At 46.7% G+C, this 16,755-nt stretch overlaps 1 protein-coding gene and 1 pseudogene across 2 annotated transcripts in view; one reads left to right on the top strand and one right to left on the bottom strand.

Annotated features, from left to right (window-relative positions):
• Positions 1 to 937: 937 nt before the first annotated feature.
• LOC311240776 (G-protein coupled receptor family C group 5 member B-like) lies at positions 938 to 6,503 on the top strand (annotated as a pseudogene). The gene is made up of 3 exons: positions 938 to 1,970; positions 2,292 to 2,437; positions 6,459 to 6,503. The product of its transcript is annotated as a G-protein coupled receptor family C group 5 member B-like (transcript).
• Positions 6,504 to 14,211: 7,708 nt separating this feature from the next.
• Positions 14,212 to 16,755, bottom strand: part of iqck (IQ motif containing K) — a gene marked incomplete at both ends in the record, with an annotated part of 59,422 nt that continues 56,878 nt past the window's right edge. The window contains 1 exon segment of the mRNA XM_084329133.1: positions 14,212 to 14,489. Coding sequence (XP_084185259.1) covers positions 14,212 to 14,489 — 278 coding nt within the window.

Genomic DNA, 16,755 nt, shown 5'->3' with positions numbered 1-16,755 from the left:
CTCTGTTGAGTCTGATGTTATAAATCTTCTACACTTTTATTAAATGTTAAAAGCACTCAAAGAGTCTGATCTCACTGGCCTGTGAATGGATTGTTCGAGGCATTTCTGGGTCTGTTAGTGTTCTTTGTATTGTGTGTGTGTGTGTGTGTGTGTGTGTGTGTGTGTGTGTGTGTGTGTGTGTGTGTGTCTGTGTGTGTCTGTGTGTGTGTGTGTGTGTGTGTATCTCTGCCCATGTAAAAGGTGTGTGTGACTGACAAGAAGAATCTATTGACCCAACAAAAAAAGAAAAGACCCCCTTTTTTGTTATTGATCATACAGGATGTGTTTGTGTTCGCGCGCGCGCGCGCGCGTGTGTGTGTGTGTGTGTGTGTGTGTGTGTGTGTGTGTGTGTGTGTGTGTGTGTGTGTGTGTGTGTGTGTGTGTGTGTGTGTGTGTGTGTGTGTGTGTGTGTGTGTGTGTGTGTGTGTGTGTGTGTGTGTGTGTGTGTGTGTGTGTGTGTGTGTGTGTGTGTGTGTGTGTGTGTGTGTGCGTGCGTGCGTGCGGTGCGTGCGTGCGTGCGTGCGTGCGTGCGTGCGTGCGTGCGTGCGTGCGTGCTGTGCGTGCGTGCGTGCGTGCGTGGCGTGCGTGCGTGCGTGCGTGCGTGCGTGCGTGCGTGCGTGTGTGTGATGACATGGTGGGACCAAAGCCCTTCAGTTTATTCACCCTCTGTTCACTACTATCCTTTGTTTTCTTTATGCCAGGTTATCTGTATTGTTGCTCACAGGCACCGGAGGACTGTGGGCCTGACTGCTCAACTCTGTTATTCTCTGAACATTTTGTACCAGAATAACTTACTTTCTCTCTCCCTTTGTCTCTCCCCTCTTCCTCTTTCTCTCTTTTTCTCTATCCTCACTATTTGTCTGGTTCTATGCCTCCTCATCACTTGTTCCTATCAGAGATGACGTCCTCCCCTGTCCTCCTGCTCCTGCTGCTCTCTCCGTGGCCCACCGCACCAGCAGCCAGGACTCTGAGGATGGTTCTGCTCTGCCGCGGGGCTGTGGCTGGGGCCTGGTGCGCCCTACACCCTCCTCTGTGACCTGGACTCCATATGGGGCGTGGCTGTGGAGGCGGTGGCCACCGGCGGAGTCTTGGCGGTGCTCTTGCTGGGCCTAGTGCTGCTGTGCCGTTTACGACACGTCAGCGAGGGGAGAGAAGCGCAGCGGTGTGGGACCCATTCTCCTGCTGCTCCTGGGGATCCTGGGCTTGTTTGCCTGAGCTTCGCTTACCTGATTGAGCCAGACGAGTCACTGTGCTGCTCCGCAGGTCCCTGTGGGGCCTCCTTTTCGCCGTCTGCTTCTCCTGTCTGCTGGTGCAGGGTGTCCGTCTGCGCAGGCTGGGCCGTGAGCGGCGGAGCCCGGGAGGCTGTGCCCTGACAGGCCTGGCCCTGGGGCTGAGCGCCGTGCAGGGGGATCATCGCTGCCGAGTGGCTGCTGCTGACCGTTGCTGAGAGAGGGCCGTGCGGCCTGCCAGTACCTGCCCCTGGACTTCTCCCTGGCCTGCAGCTATGTGCTAGCCCTCCTACTAGCCGCGCTGGACCGCCGCCTCCTTGGCGCTATGTGGGAAGACGAGTCAGTGGCGCTGCAACGCCATCTGGTTGCTGGTGACCTGTCTGCTGTCCCTGCTGCTGTGGGTGGCCTGGGTGGGCTTCTATCTCTATGGCAACGCGTGGTTGGGAAGATCCCCAGACTGGGACGATCCGGCCCTGGCTATCGCCCTGGTGGCCCAGGGTTGGCTGCTGCTGCTCTTCCATGCCATCCCCGAGGCCCACATCTGCCTGAGACCCCCCTCCGCAGCCCACCGCCCCTGACTACTTTGACACTCCCAGAACTCCACGCGGATGAGGGAGACCAGCTTCGACGAAGACATCCCCCTCTCCCACAGGCAGTTTGTGGAGAACCAGGGTTACGGATACAGCGACGAGAACACTGCAGGTACACCAGGGAGCGCATTACATCTGTCTGTGGGCCGGGATGTAGGCCACTGTGAGTAACACAACACCAGGCAATATTACCATATTCAGCCAGAAATAACCACCAGGAGGAGATGTAGGCGGAGCAGGATTTATGTGTCAAGTGTTTTTGTTTTCTGAGAGGGGGGTGGGGGTGACTGGAGGGGCACAACAGAGATGGAGAGAGAGAGCAAGACGTGTGGGTTAGTCAGGATGAGTAATCTAATGCCAGTGCTTCTCCCCATGTGCCCCGGGCCAGGCCTGAGGACCGGAGGAGGAGGAGGAGGAGGAGGAGGAGGAGGAGGAGGAGGAGGAGGAGGAGGAGGAGGGCATCACAACGGCAACACGGCGCCCAGGCCGAGTGCCCCCTTCCGCAGCAACGTCTACCAGCCCACCGAGATGACCATGATCCTGAACGGGGGAGCGGTGAGTACAGCTTCACAGGCACAGGTACACACCGCTTACACACTTCTCATGCTGCACACGACTCTCGTTCAGTCGCCAAATGAACTGCGTACACATCGTTTTGTGCGTACAGAGCATCCATCATTGCATATGAGAATGAGGGAGGGGTGTGTGTGTGTGTGTTTGTGTTTGTGTGTGTGTATGCATGTGTGCATGTACAACATGGATAGTTTTTGTTTGAGTGCGAGCATGCACATACTTGCTTTATGCCTGCGAGTGAGCACTGTGTTTGATGTGACTGTGCGTGAGTCTGTGTGTGTGTGTGTGTGTGTGTGTGTGTGTGTGTGTGTGTGTGTGTGTGTGTGTGTGCGTGTGTGCGTGTGTGTGTGTGTGTGTGTGTGTGCGTGTGTGTGTGTGTGTGTGTGTGTGTGTGTGTGTGTGTGTGTGTGTGTGTGTTCGATGGGCATAGGCTTCGAATAGGAAAATAAAAGTAAATGTAAAAAAAAAAAGAAAAAAAAATATGAATATTTTCTTAATATATATATTTTTTTTGCAAAATCAACTCTGCCTTTGTTAACCCATTCTCTGCCGGAGCTTATATCCATCCTTGTAGCCTCTCTGCCAGCACTATTTGTCTATGGAGATGTTCACCTTCTTTGCAGGGCTATAACTTTCTAAATTGTATTGCTAAATTGACATTACTATGGCCTATTCAACATCAATTATCTATCGTTCAGGCTGTAGGAACGTTTAACTTTTTCATTCACACATTCATACTAAAATACCGTCCAGAGTATAAATATGTTTTTATCGTTTTCTGCTGTATTTCATAGAACGTGAGATATAGCCATAAATGCATATATTAGATGATCAAATGCAGTTTGATACCGATCAACGTTATATTTAAAATTTCAACTGTACATGATCCTAAACGTCATGACTGGTCATCTGCTGGTGACCGGAGGGGGGGGGGGGGGGTCGTTTATAATTCAATGACCGACGTTAAAAGATTCATGTAGTATGGGTGATATATAGATCAGAGCAGTTTGTATGGATAATAATAATCAAAAACGCTGAAACTCACGGCAGCTTCCTCTTACCGTTGGGCGCAAACAGATCCCAGTTATGTGATGTTGATCTAGGTCTAGGTGATCCAGTTCCGGTTTGTATAATACTAATATACGTCCAATCATGTTGTTTATTGAGTTATTCCGGACGGAATAGGGGACGGACTAAGCACTTCCGGCCACTTCCGGTTTTGGCAACTCGCCGATCGGCCACCAGGTGGCGGTATTGAAGCGTTGCAGAGTTGAGCGGAGTCCTACAACACCAGCCAAGACTCCGTGGGTGAAATGTGAATACCATGACGAAAATATGAAATATTGATCTCAAAGACGCCTTTAGGCGTCATTGGCAGATTACGCATGGCGGAGAATGGCGTGTAAACACGTCATCGGCGGAGAATGGGTTAATTACAACAAGCAATGCTGTTTGCTATTTAAGATGAGGTCGGACTCGGCACTGACAGATTTGTGTTCATTGTGCTGCTTTTATAAAGCCTCAAATGACGGCTTACAATATTTCATGGAAGCAAAGTGTTTAGTTTGTCTAAGATTTAAAAAGGTTTAAACTTTACAGCACTGACAAAGTTGAACAAAGTACTGTACAAGTCCCACAACATAAAAAAAATAAAAATTCAAAAAAATTATAATAATAACAAAAAATATTATTATTATTATTATTATTTTTATTTTATTTCGAAGCTTCAAATTAAAATAGAATCTCGGCCCGAAGCTTCGAATTCCAAAAAAAAAATTGAAGGTCAGCCCTAGTGCGTGTGTGTGTGTAGGCTCACTAGTAGTGAGTGATGTTGAGGTTGGGGCTGTGTGTCCTGTGGCTGTCAGGCTCTCCATTGTGCCAGGATGGATGGGTACTGTGGCCTGGCGCAGGTGACCGCCTTCCAAGCACCCCACCATAAATAAAGCCTGCCCACAACACCACACACTGCAATGCTACAGGCTGAGCTGCTACAGGCTGAGCTGCTACAGGCTGCACTGCTGAGGCAATGTTCAACATTCTGGGTATATTGACTAAAAGATAAATCCAAAGTGATTTATAGTCACTATTCTTAGAGATCCATACTAGTGTGCTATTTTCTGGTTGTGCTTAGGAGGGGAAATTGGTGAGTAGTACTCCTGGAGAGCTGATCTAGCCTGTAGGTAACCTTATAGGCCCTTGTTACACACACTGTTTTTGTTTTCGTTAGAATACGTTTTGAATACGTTTGCTGTCCCTAATAGATAGAAATGACGTTTTGGCAGGAAAACGCGTTGCCCTAGCGGGAACTCTGAAAAGGTGTTTTCCTCGCCAAAACTCGCCGACAACGTGTCATGTAATCTGCGTGGAGCCATTGTTGCTCAACGCCCATGCGCAGTAGATACCGACACCTGCACGCCCTCACCAACGTCCGGTGACAATAGCTATAGCTGCAGCTACCATGTGTTGTCAAGTTATTGTTATAAGGACCCCAGTCCAAGCTACAACAGTCTGCATTCCCTTAACAATTGTTTGTACCCATTCTGCGATATGTTAAATAAAGTTTACATCCATTCATTCTGCTAGCATTAACGATTGCATGAGCAGCTGGCTAACGTTAGCTACCTACCGTAGTTACCAGACCCTGTTAGCTCAGAGCTCATCTTTCAACATAACAAGCATTAAACAAAATGGCCCAGTCATCTATTCACCTTTGTTTAATACACAAGGCGTTGTCTCTAATGTTATCTAGCTACTGATAGCTCCCGATATCATCAATTTGGTGCTGGCTGGCTAACGTTAGCTTCTAGCCACAATGCTATACTGTTATAATGGCATATTCCTATCGCGTTAGCATGTAAGCTAACAAAATCAGCGCTGATGAGATTAAACTCCACTCTTGGTGGTCAATTGTGTTGATGATAGTTTTGTTTCATCAACAAATGAGAGGCAGAACACAGTGAATGTATCCGTTTTGTTTATTGCACTTTTATTACACTTTGCTGAAAAATAAGTGCTGCATTGGCTAAATAGCCGAGGCATTTAAAGATGGCGGCGTGTTGACATTTCTTTGCAGGAAGTGTATTGGCACATTCAAGTTCTGATTGGTTGAAAATTGCCTTCATGTTCGCCACCTACTGCCACCTACTGCTTTGGCAGTGTACTACATCACTGTGCTCAGGTGACAAAACGAAAGTTCTCAGGTTGCAAAACGAATGTGTGACTCGCCTACCGCTACGTAACGTTGCGACCTGGAAAAGCGAAACTCATCTGAAAACGAAACGAAAACATCAGTCAGTCTAACCGCAGCCTTAGCCTGCGAGAAATGTGTGTGTGTGTGTGGTGTGTGTGTGTGTGTGTGTGTGTGTGTGTGTGTGTGTGTGTGTGTGTGTGTGTGTGTGTGTGTGTGTGTGTGCGTGTGTGTGTGTGTGTGTAAAGTGTGTTGTACGTGTCTATGCAAAAGAAAGTCCAACTGGAGACAACACATTCTAAAATTGTGTTTCTGTTTACCCACACTCATAGGCATGCATATTGGAATGCGTGTGTTTTGCTTGCATTTCATCCTGTAGATCAGGGGTGGCCAACCTTTTTTGAACCAAGATCTACTTTTTTATTTACCACCTAGCCCGAGAGCTACCAGCCAAAATTGTATATTGTAAGCCGTCATTTGAGGCTTTATAAAAGCAGCATAATGAACACAAATCTGTCAGTGCCGAGTCCGACCTCATCTTAAATAACAAACAGCATTGCTTGTTGTAGTTAACAAGGAGAGGAAGAGTTGATTTAGCAATTTTTTTTTTTTTTTTTTTTTAATAATCACATTTTATTAATCAAGATCTACTTGAAATCAGCCCGCGATCTACCTGTCGATCGCGATCGACTGGTTGGGCACCACTGCTGTAGATGGTTTATAATGTGTCTCCGTCTCTCTCTCTCTCTCTCTCTCTCTCTCTCTCTCTCTCTCTCTCTCTCTCTCTCTCTCTCTCTCTCTCTCTCTCTCTCTCTCTCTCTCTCTCTCTCTCTCTCACAGGTTCCCTCCGCTCCTCCTACCTATACAGGGAGGCAGTTGTGGTGATGGGGAAGGACAAGAGAAGAGGACGCGGAAGAGAGAAAGAGGAGGGATAGGGTGAGGAAGGGTCCTGGGACATGGGGCCAGCCTGTTTGGAATGGACTTGTAAAATGGGACGCCAACAGGGCCCTTCTGGACTGAGGACCTCACACACTCACCAGTGTGTGCCAATCAACTCCGCCAATTACCGTATGAGTGAGTGTGTGTGACACTGAGAATAAGCAGGGTATGGAGGACAGAGCTCAATGTTCTAAACCTCTTCTATATAGATTTAAAAAAAAAAAAAAAAAAGAAGAAGAAAACTTGCATTTTTGCCACCACTGAGACATCTGGCTGACACAAAAGAAAACAAAAATAGAAGTTGATGCAGTTCAGGATTCTTTTGTTTTGGAGTTTGGAGACTATGCCACTGTAAGCATCTTTGAAAACTGTGAAATCTATTGCTTTATTTCTCTCTCTTACCTTGTGGTCAGTTGGGATGTTCATTCTGCTGCTCCTCGAAATGCTGGCACTGTGAAGCAGAAGCATTTGGCTCTGTCCTCCATCCATTCAGGCTGTAGGTGCAGGCACTCGACCCCCCCCCCCCCCCCCCCACCCCACCCCCATAAACGAGAGCCGACCTCAGACATGAGCACACGGACAGATGTACAAGCTTGAGCACCCCCTCCCCGAAAATCATCCATATGTGGATGTGTTTGTGAAAGAGAGAGAATGTGTGTGTGTGTGTATTTCTCACACCTTGATTCTGGAACCCTACATCCTCCTAACAAATCCTCATTGTCTTGTTTTGCTGGCTTGTCCCAGACCCCCCCCCCCCCCCGTGTTCAGTTTGCTTCTCTCTGCATCTATTGGATCTGAATATAACAGACATTTCCTCAAAAAGTCTAACTGTGAAGCCCAGACTGCAATTTCAGGACTGCACCTCCAAACCAACAACCAACCAACCAACCACCTGTCCCGGAGCACCTGGAAGGCGGGACTTTAAGTGGCAGCTGAACTGCAATTGGGAATGCAATTAGGGAGAGTGGCTGGCGACTGGACGAGGGAGGGCATTGGTTCAGTGGGAGGTAGCAGTTAAGGTCAAGACTGCCGTGCTCTCCGATATCTCTGGTGCCGCGCAGTGACCCAGACAGGAGTAACTTCATATCAAGAGGGAAATGAGCCGAGGAAATGGTTCCCTGCACTTGATTCCTCTTTCTGTGTGTATGTCTGTATGTGTGTGAATGTAGTGATTCTATTGTGTTGGGGAGACGACAGCACAATCCACAGTCAGGGGTGGTCGCTGGTCCTAGTCCCCCCCCCCTATTTTCTCTTCCTCTGCAAAATCTCCCAAGCAAAGGCAAAGAAGGAACATGAATGATGTTGACAGCCTTTCATACACATACACTAGCCATTACTACAAGTAACTGCCTATATATAGAGCAGTGACTGGTGTGCGCAGGTATCCTGGAGCCTGAGATCAGATTTACAGTGTGAGAGGGAGGGGGAGGGAGAGAGAGGGAGAGAGAGAGAGAGAGAGAGAGAGAGAGAGAGAGAGAGAGAGAGAGAGAGAGAGAGAGAGAGATCAAATGTAAGGGATGATTGGGAGGAGGAGAGGGGAGGGGGGAGGGTAGATAGAGGAGGAGGAAGGAAAGAGACAGCGAGAAACAGTCCTAGGGGAGAATGGGATAGTCTATGTGATGGTGACATCCCTGTGACTTCATTCAATCAGCCCTCTTATCTGTGTGAGAAAATGGCTCCTTCCCATACTGTGAGCGTGTGGGTCTGTTTCGATGGTGGGTGTCTGTTTGTCAGTGTGTGTTTGTGTGTGTGTGTGTGTGTGTGTGTGTGTGTGTGTGTGTGTATGTGTGTGTGTGTGTGTGTGTGTGTGTGTGTGTGTGTGTGTGTGTGTGTGTGTGTGTGTGTGTGTGTGTCTGTCTGCAGAGGAGGAAGAGCTGCTTGCGTGCGTCTGTCCTCCTTCTGTGGACACATCTTTCTTCTCCCACCCTCCCGTCTGTCTCTCTGGCGGCTAGGCCAGCTAGCCAACGTCCCTGTGCCAAGAAGGACTCACTGAGAGTCCCATCCCCCACCGCCCTGCTCCACCCCACATCGCTACACCGGCGCTCTCCATCTGAGAAGCTGTGTACATAGTAGTGCTGTAGAGTTTTGTTTGATTGTTTACTTTTTTCTTTTCTTTTTTACACTGTAGATGAAGCTTAGACACCAGTGTCATACAGTATAAAACCACTGGATATCTGACTACTGCTAACTGTTTTTACTTTTTAGGGGAATGTTTTTTAACTGGATTGCTTTGTGTTCATACATTGGTCATATGATGCTTTTATTTTCACTCGTTGATGTCTTCTCTTCTTTTAAAATTATAATTTTTAAACTAGTATTTTGGAAATATTTTGCAGATACTAGATACGCTTTTTTTTTTTTATTATTATTTGATAAACGTTCCAACAACACAGTATGATCTTTTAATAGGGATCCATGTTGGTGTCTTTCTTTGCACCAGTCTTACTGGACAGAGTGCAGTCTTCTCAGTCAACACAATGGTTTGCTGTAACAGTTACCAGTAATGGGGAAACAAATGTGCTACCTTTTTTCCTCCTCTCTCTCTCTCTTCAGAAATATGACAATTGCTATGAATAATGTTTTGCACTTCATACAGTAGATAATAACGGTGTCTGTGATATTATAGAGTGATTACAATGAGGAGCAGGGAGGGTGGGATCAATGGACCTTGACCCTGCTGATGAGCAGAGCAGAAGGAAGGGGGGGGGGGGGGGTTTAATTCTTTGTGATGTTTTCACTCAATGTGGAGTACAAAAAGAAAGAAATATATATACTAAGATGTGACTTGATAGATTTTGCACTTGTGGACTACCTATCTGTGCATGCACATCACCATTTCTACATGTAAGATGTACTGTTGAATACTAATTCTATTTATGTCAAGGTCATGTGACTACAATCATATTTTCAGTGTATATCAGATAATAGAGTTATGTCTGTGCTTTCTTGAGAGCTTGCTCATGCGAGGCAAATAAATGAAAGATAGGGGAAGTGGTCCAAAAACAAGGGTCCCCAAAAGAAATGGGTCCAAAGGGTACCTTAAACGGGTATTTGTGGCATCATCAGCGGACCCAATTTTAACTTCCTCTATTACCGTAGTTTGAGGAATCAAGCGGGGGGGAGAAGAGAAACTTTAGACTGATATCTTCTTTGTGTTTATAAAAAAAAATAAACTATGGTGAGATTTGCACAAAAATTCTATATGTCGTTAAGTTTGTCATCCCTATAGGCAGCCCATCAAACACCCCTCCTTCCTGGGTTTGACAATGTCCTTGCCTGTCCACTCCTGAATTGTCTTGCCTTCAGACTGTTCCATTTGGAGCATCCGACAGGGGTGATATTGGTTTTCACAGCTGTGACTGTGCGGTGACGCAGCATGCCTATGTATAGAACTCATTTCCCCTGATTAGAACAACAGTTAACTCTCTTGTTTCTGTAACCGATTCAGAAAAAGAAAAAAAAAGTAATAAAATTGTCATGTTTGTAGTAAACATTTTTTATTATATGTTGTCTTTTTTCCCCTGCAAACGGCACACTGGATAGTGTATAATGCACCAATGTGATTTAAATTGCCCTGAGGCGGAAACTAATACCAATGCTGATTCAGCCAACTTAAAAACCTTAAGGAGTCAAACATTTGAATCATATGAGATTAGTTCAGAAATATGATAAAATCTTACCTGAATCTATTGTGTTTTGGAACCAATCCTTTAGAATCCTATCAGAATTCCAATAGGATTTAAACATTGAATAATGTTCAATCTCCTCTCCAAACACCTGTAGACAGGATAGGATATGGGTTTTCCTTCAATCAAAAAAATAAAAATAAAATAAAACAATCAGGACTCCACAAATTCTATTGGATTTTGGAATTGATCAATCCGAACCACAGAAGGACTGATACCATTTGTTACCATGGTAACACCAGCCACCAGCTAAAGCCATTCTCCTATACAGAGTGTTATGGTTTGTAACCGACCCCAATCGCACAACACAAGACAGGTATGAGAGTAAGCCAAAACAGGGCAATTATTTATTATAGAACAAAAGGCGGCACAGTCCCTTTAAGGGAAAACACAAAAACACTAGAGTCAAGGAAATCTGGAAAATGCGGCACTGTGCCTTTAAGAGGCGAACAGGCTAAGGGACTAAGGCTAAGGGCCAGGGCTAAGGACCAGGGCTAAGTGTCAGGGCCAGGAACAGGGGCACTGGAGAGGGGGACAGGGACAAAGGCCCGGAGAGGCGGGCTGGAGACAGGGACAGAGAACAGGGTTAAGGCCTTGGACAGGGCGAGGGCCAGAGCTGCTTACAGGGATGAGGACAGGGTTCCGACGGCGGAGGCCTGGCACGGGAACAGGGGCCCGATGGCGGAGGCCTGGCACGGGGACAGGGGCCCGACGGCGGAGGCCTGGCACGGGGACAGGGGCCCGACGGCGGGGGCCTGGCACGGGAACAGGGGCCCGACAGCGGGGCCTGGCACGGAGATCCTCCTCCTCCACTTCGGATGCTGCAGACGGGCAGCGCAGAACAAAGGGGGTCCCAGGGGACCGGGATGGGAACACGCCGTCCTCCCGTGGAATACTAGGGAGCGACGACGAGCCTGGGTCCAAGGGGAACGGGATGGGCACACGCCGTCCTCCCGTGGAATACTAGGGAGCGACGACGAGCCTCACCCCCAGGAACGAGGATCACGAAGAGACGCCTTCCTCCCGTGGAATCGGGAGCGATGACGAGCCGGCTTGACGTCTGGAGTGGGAACACTGGAAAACCTCCCGTAGAGAATTAGAGAGCGAAGACGGTGTCCCACTCCAGGCAAACGGCGACAGGTGGTGATGGCTGGCACGTCGTCTCACGCCGGAGACGCGGCAGGTGATGGTAACGTACAGGATGGTAACGTACAGAACTCCATGAACACAGAGTACACAGATACAGATACAGAACGAACACAGAGTCCAGAACACAGAACGACCCGACAAGGACTGGAGGGGAGTCTGCAACCTATGTACTCTCCCGAGGTGATTGCAAACTCCCAACAGGTGCGTGAAGGTAGAGGATCAAGGATGTCCAAGGGTGGGGGCTGGTGAAGAGTAGAGAGTAAATCATCGCAAGGGTGGGGGCTGGTGAAGAGTAGAGGAGAGTAGACAGGGAAAACACAGGAAAAAGGTCCAGGGACAGGCAAATCCTCACACAGAGAGTTGGATAACGTTCCACTGTCACACATCTCTGCCCAAACAGGAAATAAACAAACCGGTGCTACCTATACTCATATTATTCTCCCTTAATATTTTGAAGAAATAATATTATATTATTGTTCCCATATTTTTCTTTTACAAATAACTGAACATTTGTTGAAAAAAGTTAATTAAATTTCACGGCATCTGTTCAGCCTTGTTTATTCAATGTGTCCATTGAAACGATGAACGCAGCCATAAAGGTATGGTGTCCTACTTTTCTGATAACTACTTCACTGCATAACTCATAAATGTTCTGACAAGCTTAATCTTTGGTTTTTATTGATACTCTATACACCAAATTCAACGTTATAGCTGCATTTTCTTTCAAACTAATTTGGTTGTGGATGTCAGCATTTGGTACATTTGGATTTTGTCTCTCTTGGGTGGAGCTGTTTAGCACACTGTGACGCACAGGCGTAGAGAGCACTCTGCATAGGAGTGCGAGCCAAAGCAGATACCTGTTTGTACGCTACCAGTCACTTTAGTTCTATTCTATTAAAAAATCTACTTGGCTACTAAAATAGTGCTACGTGGCTAGTTTTGGAATCTTCCAGCCACTGTGGTCTGTGACAATCAAAGTTACTTCCCTACCCTGTTCATCACAATGTACTGATTTTGATCAAGTGGCTTGATAGGCGCCTCTTTGTACTGAAGCAAACACACAAGGTCTTTGTATTAAACTGTAATGATCACTGCATCTCAAGGTGTCAACTTCCTCCGATTTCCAATGTTGGACAAATGTTCACTTCAAACACTGAACCTTGCATTTTATATTCTCTAAACCCTATGTTGACACAGTTACACGTGACATATTGAACCAGGTGGTGTAGCTATCCAGTCTGTATCCTCTAAGCCCTGCCAGGCCAGTCCCCTCACCCTGCTGCTGTCATGCGATCCAGTATTACCCAGGCCTGGTGCTGCCAGACTCTGGAGCTGCAGGCTGCCCTATCAGATGTCCCCTGAATTAAATGGGCTATTTTATCACCTAACCCAGAGGCAGCTGTCCCATGGGCATCCAATTACCTGCAGAGGAAGATACATGACCCACCCCACACCTCATTGGGTGGCCGAGTGCCTCAGTGACAGGATTGGTCAAGGAAGCTGTTCATCACAGGGCCACCACCCTAGTATTCAGTCATTGGAGGAGTTCAAATTGATCCTTGCAGATGCCTCAGGTTCAAGAAAAATATTATGGAAACATGCCAGGAATGCACTCTATTCACTCAATGTCTTTGGCACAGTCATTGGAAGATAGTTAGAACCTGCATGGTCTTAAACTTGGCATGAGTGAGAGTAAAGAACTGCAGAATCAGACTCTTATTCAGGCTTCATTATAGTGGCATTTCAATGGACACTATTTATCAAATGACTGAGCTAAATGTCCCAGGTCCCTTGACTTGGATAGCTATGAAGCCAGAACGTGTGTACTTGAGAATTCTGGACAAATATCCATGTCTTTCCCATACATTTTTGGACATTATATAAATATAACTATGCCTTTTTCTCCCATGACCTGTTCATTTGTTTGATCTGTAAGTCAGAGACATAGACGTGATCTTACTTCTATAACCTGTTTTTTATTTCCAGACAGATCAGACAGGGCTGTTCTACTTCCTGGCTACATTCACAGTCAGCTTTTTCTCTGAGTGACCTAAATTCCTGTTATGAATGGAAACACTGCAATCTCTTTCATGAAGCACAATCTATTACCATGGAGACAGGAAATGATGAATCCAGGAAACATGTGTTTAGCTTCCTATGAGCGATTAAGGAGCGGTGCTGACAGGCGATATCAATGCATCCTGTAAAATGTGTTACGCTAATCCAAGTAATGGATCACTGCTGTCGGGCAAAAACCTTGTAGCTCCAAATCTTGGTGATTTTTCATGATTTGATTTGAACGGTTAGATGGTTCTCTGTTCTGAGCAATTTACCTATCTCAAACCCCACCCTCTTTTCTTGATCTTCCAATCACAACAGTTGGAAGGATCAAGAAAAGAGGGCAGAGTTTGAGATAGGTGAAGGTTCATGATCATGGCGACACTCATTCAAAACCCCAATGTACCACAATAGAAAGACACAGGGGTGTTGATCTGAAAAGTTGGTTGTTTTTCCTGAAAGCTTGAGCCGCTTGGAGATACCGGTTTTTCACCCGTCAGCAGTGATATTTATAACGTCCTCTTGTTGGTTGAGACTCCTGTAAAATTATTCATAAAAAATGCAATCAAGTAATTGTACATGGATGTCAGGCCACAAATCCTTGTTATATTCATATCCAATCATGTTCAGGCGGTTCTTAATGGTTCGCTTGACTGATTACTTTGGCCAGTTTGGCAGGACCCTGATGAGAATTTAATAGTCTTTAAAGTCTCTAACAGTATAACATATTGTTAATGATGTCAGTTAGTGACACCCATGGCCTAGGACAGGTTGTGAGTTCCCAGCAGGGATGGAGACACCGCAGCCAGGGACAGGCCGCCGTAGTCGGGCACGGCCAAGGAGTCAGTCAGCGTTGACATAGGGGTGGTTTCCTCCATGCTGTGCAAACTGGGGGTCAGCCACTCACTGCTCTCGGGGGTCATCCGGGCGGTCGGGGTGTGGACCACCGTGCTCTGGGGGGTGGGGGACACCACGCAGATGGACACGGCTGAGCTCCTGGGCTGGGGGCTCTCTGGAGGATCTGTGGCGACCGAGCTGACTGGGAAGGAACAATGACAACATCCCAAACTAAAATGTCAACAATGGGGTAATTCAGGCAGTTACTGTCACTAGCTCACCGCAACAGCTGCAAGGCCATTGTGATGACCTATTGTTAGCTGCCAGTAAGAGACAATACTAGACTTGTGGACGTGAGGCTGTGTTGAATAGACTGCTATATCTAACCAGTTATACTACTCTAAACAGACACAAATAGGTTAAATGCTAAACTGTTTTGGAATATGTAGATGCTGAAAGGGAGGTTGTTTAGTTGAGCTAGCTGCTCCGTGCCCACTGAGCTGCTACTGGTGGTAAACATAATCCTCCATGACCGACTAGAGTCAAGGACACTCGGACAGTGATTTATGAACTGCTGAGAGCTGCACCTGTCTTCTGGGTATTGACCTCATGACATTGAGGCATCACTAGTGTGGGTCTGCTCTGTCTGAGAGAATGCCACAAGTTTGCCTCCCCCTCGCCTTATTGTTCGGGATGCACCGATAGACACTGGTCTGGGATATCTGGCCGATATCAGGCTAAAACAGATACCGGTCTGGGATATCGGGCCGATATCAGGCTAAAACAGATACCGGTCTGGGATATCGGGCCGATACCAGGCTAAAACAGATACCGGTCTGCGATATCGGGCCGATATCAGGCTAAAACAGATACCGGTCTGGGATATCGGGCCGATACCAGGCTAAAACAGATACCGGTCTGCGATATCGGGCCGATATCAGGCTAAAACAGTATACTATTATTAGTATAATACTATTTCCCCAATACTAAAATCAGATTCCAAGAGCCATGTATAATATGTCAGAAATCAAAGCAAAGTGACTTGATTTTCTGCATTCTGGGGCATAGAAGCATGTTAGATCTGACTAAACAGAGAATTTTATTTAAATGTAATTAATATAATCATTATATGTTGAATATTTCGGTTCAATGACCAAAAACGAATGGTCAAAGCCTATGCTGTTCCGGATGCAACGGATACTGAAGGTTTAGGGCTCTGCTTCGGTGTATCGGTGCATCCCACAACCTACTGGCAACAGCAACAGTTGTGATTGGAGGCTCAGGGAGAGAGGGTGGGGTCTCAGATAGATCTATGTCTGACCGCTTATATTTCTGACCGTTAATGTATATGTAATGAGGGTGGGGATGGGGGGCGGTATGGCGGCCTCCACTCAGTCAAATGAGACGTGTGCAGCTGTCGTGGGATCAAGTTAAAGAGCATGGACACAGACAGAGGGCCTCTAATTTTCTCTCTGTATTTTCTTCCCCATTCTCTCTCTCTCTCTCTCTCTCTCTCTCTCTCTCTCGTAAGCTCCAATTCTCTCTCTCATTCCCCCTCTATTTGTATCACTTCCATTTAAACAATCCTTCGCTTTCACTCCTTCAGAGAGAGAAAGAGAGAAAGAGGTCATAGCATAGTCTCCTTTGGGGACGACAGCGTCGTCAGGCACATACACACACACTGACAGACGCACACACGCATGTGATGGGTGCACGCATGCGCATGCACAAACACACACACACACACACACACAGACTGATAGATGTAGACACATACACACATACACACACACGCTTCCCCAGGCCCCCTGCTAGAATGTCAGGTCAGCAGTAGTACTGTAGCAGCAGCATGGCAGAGCTGTGTGTGTGTGCTGCTCCAGTATAAGAATGTTCGCCGCTTCACCGCTATTCCACTGGCTGCCTTTGTTGTATGGAATGTGTGTGTCACTGTTGAAACGACCTGTGTCTATGTTCCTGTCACTCCGTGTGTGTGTGTGTGTGTGTGTGTGTGTGTGTGTGTGTGTGTGTGTGTGTGTGTGTGTGTGTGTGTGTGTGTGTGTGTGTGTGTGTGTGCGACAAACAAGTGAATGGGTTTTGAAACAAACTGGAATATTTAAATATAATAATATTTGAATATTAAAGGATTTCTCTGGTATTTCTTAATCTGGACCCTATTTTTCTATCATATCAGTGTAACTGACTGAGACCAAAATCATTTGAATTGATCCATGAACCAGGCTACGAACCGGGCTGCAATATAATGTATTGGGGTAAGTCTGCCTGTCATAGAATATCCAGCAAAATAACTTGTTTTTGGCACTAACAGGCTCAGACTGTTATGAGAGGAGAATCGTATTGATGATATCAATCCACTTCCCAACCAGAAGTGTCACTGTGTAATCCTGTGAGGGGTGGGACATGTTGTTACAGGAAGAGAACATGTTGAGAACATTGGTGTTTGAACAAGT

Source organism: Notolepis coatsorum (genome assembly GCF_963971535.1).
Source record: "Notolepis coatsorum genome assembly, chromosome: 14".
In the NCBI taxonomy this organism is placed as follows: Eukaryota; Metazoa; Chordata; class Actinopteri; order Aulopiformes; family Paralepididae; genus Notolepis; species Notolepis coatsorum.
This window is presented reverse-complemented; position numbering and strand designations above follow the sequence as displayed.